The sequence below is a fragment of the Thamnophis sirtalis genome, unplaced genomic scaffold (genome assembly GCF_051295495.1).
Source record: "Thamnophis sirtalis isolate CommonGarterSnake01/CBP01778 unplaced genomic scaffold, rThaSir2_p1.2 scaffold_9, whole genome shotgun sequence".
NCBI lineage: Eukaryota > Metazoa > Chordata > Lepidosauria > Squamata > Natricidae > Thamnophis > Thamnophis sirtalis.
In genome coordinates, this window is record NW_028261389.1 from 69,413,247 (window position 1) to 69,426,434 (window position 13,188).

Sequence of the window (13,188 nt, forward strand, 5' to 3'; positions counted from 1 at the left end):
CGTCCCCCAGGAGTGAAGAGGGAATGGGGATTTTGCAATATCCCTCCCCTGCCATGCTCACCAAGCCATGCCATGCCCACCAAGCCACGCCCACAGAACCAGTAGTAAAAAAAAATTGAATCCCAACACTGATTTTAGAACATATCCTCTTGAAGCTTAATGTTCACCACTGCCCTGCAATTGGATAATTTCCACCAAATGTATGTAAAAGTCCTTGAACTTTGGAGTCTGATTCTGACCTTCTGGTGGTGCTTTTGATGGCTTGGTTGATGATTATACTTGCCCAAAATAGGACAGCAAATGATGTGGGATGAAAATCCATGTTTGAAATGCAACACTAAACTTAAGGCCAGCTTTCAGCTTATAAAGAGCAAATTAATTTTATTTTATTATCACCATAAGTAAACTGTTCTAATACAGTATGGGTTTTATTAACATATGCAAATATTGTAGGCAATATGAAAAATTTAGACAGTTATTATCTATCAAATATCAATCTATTCCTTGCAGAGAGTCAAAAAACAACAACACATCAGTTACGACATACACAAACTAGAAGCATAAAACTGCTCATTAAAAACACACAATTCCCAAAGGGAAATAAACCCTTACAAAGTACAGTGAGTCATACAAACCATGATCTAATACAAATTCCTTCATAAACACAAGCTTTTCACAAAGGTCTCGGACAATGTTCACAATTAAAGTAGATTTGTTGGTTTATTTTAAACCTATAGTTTCTAAAGTGTTAATCTGGAAGAAAACCCAGTGGATATGTACAGAAAACAACGTGTTTCTATGAACATTTGCTAGATAAGTTTTATTTGCTGAAACTGTTACTTACGATTGAATTGCAATATTGTATTGCCCCACAGATCTGTCTCTGTAACATGATTAAACGTAACGGTCAGGTCTCTTATTCCTCACACTACAATAAATCAAAATATATTCCAGGCAATTTCAATTCTGTGATTTGCACAATTTAAACAAAACTCTTTCATTGGTTATTATTGTTTTACCCAATTTACGCTGATATTCCTGGTTGTTATGTCTATGACCTACATTCTATGCATTCCTCTAAAACAGGTCTCTTGATGTCATGTGCATCATTGGACATGATATAACTCGTGTCATTTGTGTGATATTGTCATAACATGCCCAGCCCTCGCAATGCCTAGGAGTTGTACTATTTCAGCAGTGGCACTCAAACTACTAATTTCTCACATTCTGAAATTTCTGCCTCCTGCAAAAACTGAAATAGGAGGAAACGTCCTATTTATGCCGCTGAACGGGAGAAAGGAGTTGCAAGATTTGGCACACGGTATTCAGGCAGTTCCCCTTCATAGACCACCGCCTTGTTGCGATGAAGGGGATTGTGCAGCTGAAAGATGTGAGTTAAGTTGTGCAGGCTCACCCAAGGCAGACAAGTCATAGTGGAGAGTTCTTCCCAAACCTTGTCCACTGGAGACTCCAGTATCCCTTACCAAGAAACCCATGGAGAGTACCAAAAGGCTAAAAGATGCGGGAAGATGAGTCTCTCAGGTTGGAAGTTATCCAATACGCTAGTGGGGAAGAGCGGAGGGCAGGGGTGAAATCCAGCAGGTTCTGACAGGTTCTGGAGAAGCGGTACCCTGTTTCCCTGAAAGTAAGACCTCCCCGGATGATAATCCCAATCGGGATTTTGACCGCATGTGCTAAAATAAGCCCTCCCCAAAAATATTGTAACACAACAGCAGCCATGAGGGGACTAGGCTCGCTGCCACCTCAAAAAAAAAAAGACCTTCCTGAAAATAAGGCCAAGTGCTTATTTCAGGGGTCAAAAGAAAATAAGACCCTGTCTTACTTTTGGGGAAACACGGTAGCGGAAATTTTGAGTAGTTCAGAGAACCAGCAAATGCCACCTCTGGCTGGCCCCAGAGTGGGATGGGAATGGAGATTTTGCAGTATCCTTTTCCTGCCATGCCCACCAAGCCACACCACGCCCACAGAACCGGTAGTTTAAAAAAATGAATTTTACTACTGGTGGAGAGCAATTGCAAATAACTGCAAAAAGAGTGAAGCAGCTGGGCTAACGCCGAAAGGACGTTCATCTGTGGATATGTATGTTGATGAAAGAGAAGTCCGATGCTGTAAAGAACAATATTGTATAGGAACCTGGAACGTAAGATCTATCAATCAAGGTAAGTTGAGTGTGGTTAAGCATGAGGTGGCCAAGATTGAACCTCAACAACTTGGGAATCAGTGAACTAAATTGGACAAGAATGGGCAAATTTAATTCAGGTGTCCATTATATCTACTACTGTGGGCAAGGCACCCTTAGAAGAAATGGGAACAACCCTCGTAGTAAAAGAGTTGGAAAAGCAGTACTGCAATACAATCTCAATAAAATTGATAGAATGCTTTTGATTCGAATCCAAGGCAAACCATTCAATATCACCGTAATCAAATCTGTGCCCCAAGCACCGATGCTGAAGAGGTGAAGTTGACCTGTTTTATGATGACCTATACCCTCTAAAATTTACACACACCCATAACCCTAACCCTGACTTCTCTTCAAGGGACACATACTGAAGCTGAAGCTCAAATACTCTGGCCACCAAATGAGAAGAGAGAGCTCACTGTAAAAGATCCTGATGCTGGGGAAAGATTGAAGACCAAAGGAGAAGTGGGCAGCAGAGAAGGAGATGATTAGATACAGAGTGGGTTTCACATAATTTTACCACCGGTTTGCCGCACACTGAAAATGTGAGCACGCGCATGTGTGCGGCCTTCCGCGGATGTGCTTTGCTTGCACACGGGCTTGCACGCATGTGCGTGGCTCAGAAAACGTGGCTAAATAGGATGGCATAGCACTGAGGCAGGCGGGTGGGCCCACCTGCAGGTTGCCACTACCGATTCACCCAAACCGGTCCAAACCGGTTGAATACCACCACTGGTTAGACAGTGCCATCGACACCATGAACATGAACTTGGGAAAACTCCAGGAGACGGTGGAGGACAGGGAGGCCTGGCATGCTGTGGTCCATGGGGTTGTGAAGAGTCAGACATGACTTGGAGACTGAACAACGACAACAACATTTCAGGCTGTCAACTATGAAGTGCAGGAGTTGGTTTAGAAACCTGTGGTGGTTTTGTTCTTACATCTCTCAGTTGCTTAACCTTTAACGCCAAGTCAAATGATGGGAAATATTTGCAACTCCAAGCAAGTTGCTTAAGGTGATTTGCATCACCTAAATTAATTCAACATGTACAAAGTTCAATCTATTTGAATACTAAAGAAATATTAAGGGATCAATTCTAGTAACACAGTCACACGTGCGGGATCATCAAACTGCACAATTCCTCAACCATATACAAGCTGATGCCATCTCCACTTGTTAGTGGGCCTTCTTCACTTGTCTTTCCTTTTGCAGCAAATCCTTAGTTTCAGGGCATTTCTTGGCACTGGTCTGAAAATGTGACCACTGCATTTCTCAGAAAACATTGGCAATCTGGTAAATAAAGCATCCAGTGGCAGAAATCATCCTAGAAACCTACCAAGCCTCCTTGTGGAGAGATGGGATAAGTAGGAACACCTCTCATGCCTTGCTGCTACAAGAGTTAGGAAATACGCAGTGCCTTGAGGACAGAAATAATTCTTGTCTAGTTATTTAGGGATGACATGATAGCAGTGTTGCAATATCTCAGGGGCTGCCACAAAGAAGAAGCAGTCAAGCTATTCTCCAAAGCACCTGACGGCAGGACAAGAAGCAATGGGTGGAAATTAACCAAGGAGAGAAGCAACTTAGAACTGAGGAGAAATTTCCTGACAGTTAGAGCAATTAATCAGTGGAACAGAAGTTGCCTCCAGAAATTGTGAATGCTCCAACACTGGAAGTTTTTAAGACGCAGTTGGATAACCATTTGTCTGAAGTGGACTAGAAGACCTCTAAGGTCCCTTCCAATTCTATTATTCTATTCTATTCTATTCTATTTCAGGATCCTTGCAAGGAATGGAGAAGTAAGATAATCTGAACAGGCTGTTTCAGCAGGAAGGCAGGATTGCTGCCCGACAAGGAGCAGCATTAACATTCTGATGTTCACTTTTTAAGGAGGAATCTTGGAGTGCAAGGCAAGATTGTCTCTGTGAAAATAATTTTACATTCTTTTTACATTCTTTCTTGGAGCTACCCAAAGTATACAATGTATGTATGTGTGTAATTCTAGTTCTGTGTTCCTTTTCCATCAGCTATTCTGTGGAAAAATGGTCAGCGTTTTCAGAAAAAGGCTGATAAGGATGGAAAAAAATATTTCCAGGGGGAAAAAAAAACCCTAGCAATAATCCGCTAAACGGAACGGATTTTCCGAGAGTTGTTAAAATTGCTCTTATAGAAATGGCGGCGCCTAATGGAATTTTGTAACAACTAACCGTCAGCTATGTTCCTTCTTCAGGTGATATTCCTTGTCTTGGTCAAGTTATTTCAGAATGCACAAAGCTTGCCCCCAATCCTGAACCTTAACCAAGGAATCCCCATCGTCCTCTTTACAAGAACATCAGCAGGTTCCTGAGGGATTATTAATAAGTATTAAGATTAGCCAGGAGGCAAAAGGTTAGTTTACATGAACAAATGAGATAATGGCCTGATTGGACAGGTAGCAGCTGTTTTATTGCTTTCGCTTATTACAAGTGTTTCCATTTTTCTTCAATTTTTTTTCTCTCCAATTGGGGCCCAGGAGAAGAGATGCTCTGCTCCCAATGCCCCATCTACACAGGTAAGAGAGGCCACTTTGGTGTGCTCAGAAACTGAAATGTGAGGTTGCTACTTTTCCACCCATTAAAACGATACTTTCCCATTTCAAATTATAGCTTTTCTCTCCTCTGTCTCCCCAAGGGGGAAAACCATGAGGACAAAGTGATTAAGACAATCCACATCTGGCCTATTGTGACAATATTCACTGGAGAACATTTTGGGAAAAAGTCACATCCTTGTTCTGATCCGTACGAGGTGGCTCAAATGAGATTTCATGAGTGGGGAAGAAAAATAAGTTGGTGTTGTAGTATATTTTCATCCTAGGTTGGATTTCCATGGTTTCCCCTCAAATTCTCTCTTCTTTCAGGACGGATGTCTTGGGCTTCCAAGATATCATTTAAGTAACATGGCCTCACCTTGATTTCTGGATACCTTCACTTGCCATAGGGGAGATTCGAATAACCCATCTCCTTCGACTCATTCTCCTCATCGTTCAACAACTTCCCATTGTGCTTTTCAGATAAAGCTGTTACTTCTGGGCTGTAATGTTACCTCTTCCATCTTGAGGCACGTCAAAATATTCTCTTTTCTGAAAAAAAAAAGAAAAGAAAACACATTGTAAGTAATCGCTTGTGTCCTGGATGCTTAAAATGTCTCATTTTCCCCCTTGACCAGGGGTCAAATGCTACTGGTTTGCCTGAACTGGTAGTAAAAAAAAAGTTAAAAAAACTCCCGACAATTGTGTGGCACGGGTGATTGTCACACAGCTGATCGTCGAAACTTTTTTAAAGCATTTTTTTTTACTACCAGTTCGCCCGACCCGGTAGTAAAAAAAATGCTTTAAAAAGTGAAAAAAAAGTTCCAACGATCAGCTGTGTGGCAATCACCTGTGCCGATGATTTATATTCACTAGAAAGCAGGAAGTCCTGCCTTCTGGCGAATCGAAATCACGCGGCACAGCTGTTCCTTCCCCTTGCTGTTCTACTTACCTTTGCAGAGTCAGAAAAGGCTTCTTAGCGACTGTGTTGCACATGCGCGCAAAGCGCCTGCACAGCAAACCCGTAGCGGACTTCAGAACATTTCACCCCTGCCCTTGATTTGTGATTCCGATTTGCCACCAACAATAACAGTAACTACCGATGTGAATATTCCCTGTTTGCTCATTCCCAATAAAAATACTACAGCTGCATATTTATTTGCTTCCTTTCTTCACTTGGGAACAAGCCCCGTTGAATTTCAGTTTGTCATTCTTCTGAGTAGATTGGATAGGACAGGCTGTGTGTGTGTGTGCGCGCACGCCATGCGCGTCCATGTGGGTGACGCCGGGGCCGTTCCAACCGTACTGATTGGAACGGAATCCGGAACCCACCACTGGTCATAGGGTACAAATAAGTAATCAAATCATACTAGGAAACAATCAATATAAATTGTAAGGCTGCAAGCAACAAAGTTACAGTCATACAGTCATAAGTGGGAGGAGATGGGTGATAGGAACGATGAGAAGATTAATAGTAGTGCAGATCTAGTAAATAGTTTGACAGTGTTGAGGGAATTATTTGTTTAGCAGAGTGATGGTGTTCGGGAAAAACTGTCCTTGTCTCTAGTTCTGGTGTGCAGTGCCCTATAGTGTTATTTTGAGAGTAGAAGTTGAAACAATTTATGACCAGGCTGTGAGGGGTCTGTAAATATTTTCACAAGCCTCTTTTTGACTTATGCAGTATACAGATCCTCAATGGAAGGCAGGTTGGTAGTATTTGTTTTTCTCTGCAGTTCTAATTTGGCTAGACTTTTCCTAAAATGATATTAATCCTGGGTCTTGAATTTGTAGGACAAAATATATGTTCTTCCACAAAAACAGTGATATAGCCCAGAAGTATTTGTTAGATTGAGTTAGACTGAGGCTGTCGTCCCTTTATGCCACCAAATTTGGCACTCTGCTTAATTAAAAAGTGCATATTACAAAATGAATACCAACTGACCTCAAATTATCTTCTCATCTGAATGCAGAAAGAAATATTGTTTTAGCATTTTTAGTAACGTTATGCCAAATATGAAGTGCACTCTGCGAAACTAATTAAACCAGAGCATTTTTGGAAAAAAGAGCAGTGGCTTTAAGACCTAGGTTGTTTTGTGTGAAAAATGGATGGATAAGAAGAGGAGTGCTTATTAATATATCAAACTGAGGCTTAAATGTTAATCAAGAGATTTGCTTTGAAGGGAAGGCTGTGGCAATTACTTCATCTATTTCCTTTCCTAACTATATGGAAAGGCAAGGTCTTTTGTGAACTGCAGCTCAATTTATTGGATACGTAGGTAGGTGATGGTGAATCTATGACATGCCATTTTTGCTGAAATGCAGGGTCTCCAAAAATTGCAAGAACCCTTGAATGATTTTGGGAAGCTCCAGAGCAGGACTTTCTTACACAACATGCAGAATATCCAGAGTCTTCTCAGAACCCTCTGAAAGTCGTTCAAGAGAATCGTGCTCTTGCAGAACATGTGCTCTGGAGCTTCAAAAAATTGCATAAAAACACGGGGCATCTTGTGTGACTTCCATAGAATCCCAAGAAGAGAGTCTAGAGATGCCTCTTTTGTCTGATATGTGGTGTTTGTATGTGCGTGCATGTGTATGTATGAGAGAGACCAGTAGAAAAAAAGTAGGCATTTTCTGAACTTTTGACATCCCAAGCCTAGTCTTTTGACTCACCATCACTGGTCTAGATGCTCTCTGCCTATGCAAAGGCAAAGTATTTCCAAATGCATTATTTTATTTATGAGTATTTTCACAGTACTTTCAAATGCAAAGTGGGAGATGCAGGAAACATACGCATGGTCATCCATAAAGAGCTTAAATGCCAATATGGTAATAATCAAAGTTTAGGGAACTAACAAGGTGAATTCAAAGTATTAGTACCAGGCCAGGGGCTGCTTAGAAGGGAGTGAATCTACTGTGTACTGAATTATTATAGGCTACCTCAGTGAAAGGTAAGAGCTCAGCTCAGTTGTTCTGCTGGAAATTCATGTAACACTGGAGATATTGCTTTACTATGCCATTCGTACATTCACAGCCTCCATTCGTCTAGGGGTGATGTGAGGAGCTTAGGGAAGCTTCTGGATGCTCTTAGGCTCTGGGAGATGCCTAAATTCTTCAGAAAGTTTTGCCAAAATGTCAATACAAATTGGATGCCACAATCAGAAATTATGCGCTCAAGTGCTCTGTGCAATCGATACATGTTTTACAAATATTTTTGCTAGAGTTCATGCAGACATAATCTTGAGCCAAACCACAAAGTGGGCCTGCTTGGAGACCAGATCCGTAATAACCCAATCCTGGTATTTCCTGAGCTTTCTGGTAATTCCACAATAAAGACCATGGAGTGGTAGGACTGGAGACAGATTGTACCAGTCCTGGAGTTTTCCCAGGACATCTTTTGGCTGAGGCACAGACTGGGCAGCTGGCCACATATGTTTCAATGTCCTTTTTCATGGGTGGCCATCAAAACTGGTGTATCACCAGGTGGAGAGTTTTAAGAAACCCAAAATGCCCCATGGTCTTGGTGTCATGCCTGTGTTGTAGAACTAAGGTCCAATGGTTTACAGGCACATATAATCTATCTCTCATCCATGCCAGATCGTCTCTTAGTGAAAGTTCCTCCTTATGCAGTTGGAACCACTCACCCTTTATCAGAGCCCCCTTCAGTGCTTGGACTACTTCACCAGCTATTCACCATCACCATTTAAGGCTTTTTGCTGCCTTGTGAGGGCAGCCGAGGCTATTTGTTTGGAAGGGATGATGGAGTTGACAACTTCCTCTTTGGCACTGCTATACTGGGGCATCATGGACAGTGCATCTGCCAGGAAATTCCTCTCTCCTGGGAGGTAAAAAAGGGTGAAGGTGAGCCAGCTGAAGTATTGAGCCCATCTGACTAGCTTAGGGGATAACTTTTGGGGTTGTTTTAGTGTTTCCAAATTCTTATAGTTGGTCCAGATTTCAAAGGGGGCTTTGCTGCCCTCTAGGAATTGTTTCCAAGTGAGAAGAGCCCAGCGAACTGCATAGGCTTTCTTCTCCCAGATTCCCAGCGCCCTTTCGCCTTGGAAACTTTGCACGGGGTGTATGCACAGGGTTGCAGCTTCCCTTGTGAGTTCGTTTGGAGGAGCACTGGCCCCACTGCCACATCATTGGCGTATGCCTGAATGACAAATGATACAACACCACCAAAAGGGAAAACTGCAGACACATAGTTATAGGCAAGAAGCTAGGATCCTACAGGTTTTTCCTCATCAGCTAATCAGTTGATGTTCCTCAGGTTTTGTGGAGGACTTCCTGTGGAAAGTACAGGGCACCACAATCTGAATTTAGCTGCCTCACTGAGTGTCCCAGCAACTCCAGAATGATAAATCAACAAAAACGGATTTTTCTCCCACTGGTGTCATTCACCACTTATATCTATAGGACTGACTTTGGAAAGCACTTATTTTCACAACTTGAAGCAGTAGGAAACTTACACCCAAAAGTGTATAAAAAATGACCAGGATGATTTGCACACTTCATTTGCACTTATATATTTAAATTAAGGATGGCCATCACTGGCTGCTTCCTCTTTTCATATGTAAAGTGAAAATGAAATTAACCAGTTCGGCTGCCTCTGAAGAATTTTTGAAAGGACCGAAGGACTAATGTTCTCCTTTTGAAATTCAATGGTTGTTGGGTGTCTCTGAAGATGGCTGGGCTGGTTTCCAGGTTTACTATCAAATTAAAACAAAACAAAATAGAGCAAAGCAACAGCTTTTAAACAGCTCACAGATTTATTATAATTGAACATCAGATGTCTAGGTTGCCTCAAAAAATATAATGGAAATTGAGGTAACAACTACATGGTGCTGAGAGCACCTTTGAATGCCATGGAAAGGATTCTGCCCATTGGTTTGGCAGAATGGAAGATGATGTTTTAATTAGTCTTCATAAAATTTGTTATTGCCAGAGGCTGTTCCCCCCCTCCCCCCCAAATGCACATTTGTGCACCAAATCTGTTGCGCCAGAGGGTTTGCAAAAGGCATTTGCTGCAAAGATAATTTTTAGATGGGAAGCTGCTGGTGTTAAAATGATTCTATTTTTTGGTATGACGGCTTTAGATTTACATGTTTAAATGAAGAGGAGTTTCTCAGTTATACAACCTGAAAACACATTAAAAGTAGTTCAGCTTTACTTCTCCAAAGAAATGCAAAGTGTCTCTAGAAGCTCAATTTTCTGTCCACTGCAGTCATTCAATAAAATATACCAACTACCAGTATGTGATCTGAAATGCTCCTTTCCCAACTAAGAAATGTAATTAAAAGGGATTAGCTTTTATTAAAAAGCTGCAAAAACTTATATATATTAGTGCTCTAGATGCCTCATTTTTTTATCACCATAGGTACAACTCTCCTGCAATAATTTTGACAATCTTTTAAACACACACAATCAAAGATATGTGACTTATTTATTAATTTTTTAATGTTGCCCATACAAGATGATTCTGGATTTATCCTATTCAACATCCTGAAACTCTAGTAAGATAGGTTTTTCAAGTAGGTTTCTAATTAATGTCTAATAATCCAAAAACCTCTGGATATAGACATGGTAACTCTAATTTCAGTAACCCCCAACGTCATCATTATGAATGTTAGTCTTCTCAGATATATTTAGCAATAGCAATAGCAGTAGACTTATGAGGACCCAGATTGTTGGGGGCAATATGCTGACTCTCTGTAAACCGCTTAGAGAGGCCTGAAAGGCCTATGAAGCGGTATATAAGTCTACTGCTATTGCTATTTAGATATATGGGGAAGCCTTTTTAAAGCCATTTTTTGTCCTCCTCAGGCTCCAGAGGCTTTATAGGAGCCTGGGGGTGTTTGAAAAGAGCCCCCCATTCCCCAGAGACCCCCGGAGGCTTCAGGAGCTTCCCTGAAGCATCAGAGAGCAAAAAACCCAGCCCTATGGACAAACCGGAAGTTTGGGAACGGATTTCCGGTTTGCTTGTAGGATCGGTTTAAGCCCTCCTGAGGTTTCAGGGACCTGAGGCCTAAAAATGACCCTATGAGCAAACCGGAAGTTATTTCTGCAGCCTGTGCATCTCTCAAGTGGGTAGAAAGCAAGAAGGAAGGTGGGATTCATGTAGGGGAAGACCTCCCCCTCCCTTCTCGATGTGAACCACGCTTTTGGCTTTAGAGCACTAGAATGGAAACCATCCCCCCCCCCCGATGAATTCATTTTGCAAGGGCATAAATGCTTCCCCTACAAGCAGCTCCTTGATCAAATGAGAGGAAGCAGGATTATCGGGTCTGGTGATTGTTCAGCCCACGTTATGCATTCGTAAGTACCACAGGTGTTAACTTAAAAATGCAAAACTCTGCATTGAAGTAGAGCCAATTTCGGAATAGAAATTGAGACCCCAAATGGGAAATCTCAGGTTCAATATCCCATGGATGCAGAAACAGTAAGTGTTTGTTCATTTCAAAATCCATATTCCTTTTGGGTGAGGACAAAATAAGTAGTCATTGATATGTTTATGCAGTGATTTTAGCAAGGCTTGGCGTGGTTCTTTTAAACGTGTTTTTCAACCACTCCTCCATAAAATAGGAAACACGATTCTTACGTGGTGAGGAGAAGGGGAAGGCTAGAGTGCTTTTGAGCAATGTCACTAGAGTAAATGAACCTCAAAAATGGATAGGAAAAAAGAATAAATTAAAACGTCTGGAAATTCGGGCAAGTGGACTTTTCTTTTTGGTTTGAAATGTCTCAAGGTTTGTCCAAGTAGCTTCCTCAGCTCATTTCTCACCTAATCTGAATAGGTTCTTTAGATGTCATGCTGTTCTGACCCAGGCATCCTTAGAAAGCAAGAAGCAAAATCTTGGTCCTGAAAAAAAACCCTTTATTTACACGACTGTGAATTCCTTTCATTCACAGTTAGAAAGCCTTTAGCAAGCAGTTTTTCCGAGGAATGTTTATCCACACGCACCTTATCTCATTTGGAGTGCTGCCAGATAACTAGTTTCCAAATACAGGGCAAAGCAAAACTTGGCACAGAGTCTTTTATAATCACAAACAGAACTTTCCAGACTGATTGAACGAATTGTTTTCTGCAGAAGCCCCTCCCTGTTCATTCCTCTTTTGTTTCCAATGGGAGGGGCCAATCACCTCCAAGGTGTGGCTTTACTCCTAAGTCGACCCTGCTTTCTTAGTTGTTCTTGTCTTCTGGAAGCTCTGCGCATGCGCACACTGGGAACAGGCTCCAGCTGTTCTTTTGCCTCACTGCTATCTCTCTGCCTCTGACGCAGAGCCCTTGTCTGAGCTTTCCTCAACCCCCAGGACTGGCCCATGCTCCTCCCCAACTTCCTTGCTGTTCGGCGAAGCTCTGCGCGGCTGGTGATGACTCTGGAGCCCATCCAGGAAGATGAGGAACGTGATGGGGACCCCTCTCCCTGCACATGGCTCCGGACCAGTGGAGCCTCGTCCTTCTTTTTAACCAGGCGGCTGTCAAGAGAGAAGAGAACAGCACACGCCATGTGCAGCAGCCGAAGAATAGGAGGCGAGGATTTGGCTGCTGCACAAGCTCAAGGGCACGTGCTGTCCTCTTCTCTCTGACAGTCGCCTGGTTTGCTGAGTCTGGTGTGGCGGCGGGACTCTTGCCTTCTCTGAGAGCTTCGCTGGCAGCCGCTTCTTGGCATCACCGCCATGCTGGAAAGAAGCCAGTCTTTGGAAAGAACCTCCCCCTCCAGAGAGCCTATGCTGGGAGACAAAAGGGGGCCGGGCTGGTTTGAATGTGGACGAGTGGGCGGTTTGGGGCCAGCACCTCCTTCGCTATAGAGCCGAGGTGGCGCAGTGGTTAGGGTGCAGTACTGCAGGCCACTTCAGCTGACTGTTATCTGCAGTTCAGCGGTTCTAATCTCACTCAAGGTTGACTCAGCCTTCCATCCTTCCCAGGTGGGTGAAATGAGGACCCGGATTGTTGTTGGGGGCGATATGCTGACTCTGTAAACTGCTTAGAGAGGGCTGAAAGCCCTATGAAGCGGTATACAAGTCTAACTGCTATTGCTATTGCTATTCGGGCAAGCAGAGAAAGAAAGGAGGCTTGTGATAAAACACCTTCACCCTTGACTATTGCATGCCTCCTTTCTCCACCCACCCGAACTAGCGAAGAAGGCGGACCACTAAACTGCCCGCTTGCCTGCATTCAAATCAGCCCGCCTCCTCTTGGCATCGGCTCTTTGGAGGGGGATGGAAGGTCTCTCCAAAGACCTGCTTCCCTTACCTCGCAGCACAGTTCCGGGACACATTCGGGCAATGGGGGGGGGGGGGCGGATTTCTTGCATGCTTTTGGAGAAAGAAAGAAGGTGTACACGAAAGCCCCCCCCCCACACTGCCCGAATGTTTGAATGAAGGAGGCTGCAGTCTCCTTTGCCCTTGGCTATGCAATCT

The 13,188-nt window shown here is 42.9% G+C and overlaps 1 protein-coding gene across 1 annotated transcript in view; it reads right to left on the reverse strand.

The window, feature by feature from the left end:
- Positions 1 to 361: 361 nt before the first annotated feature.
- Positions 362 to 13,188, reverse strand: part of SHISAL1 (shisa like 1) — a 109,714-nt gene continuing 96,887 nt past the window's right edge. Inside the window, exon 5 of the mRNA XM_087722213.1 lies at positions 362 to 5,319. Coding sequence (XP_087578339.1) covers position 5,319 — 1 coding nt within the window. The 3' untranslated portion in view covers positions 362 to 5,318. The remainder of the gene's footprint in view (positions 5,320 to 13,188) is intronic.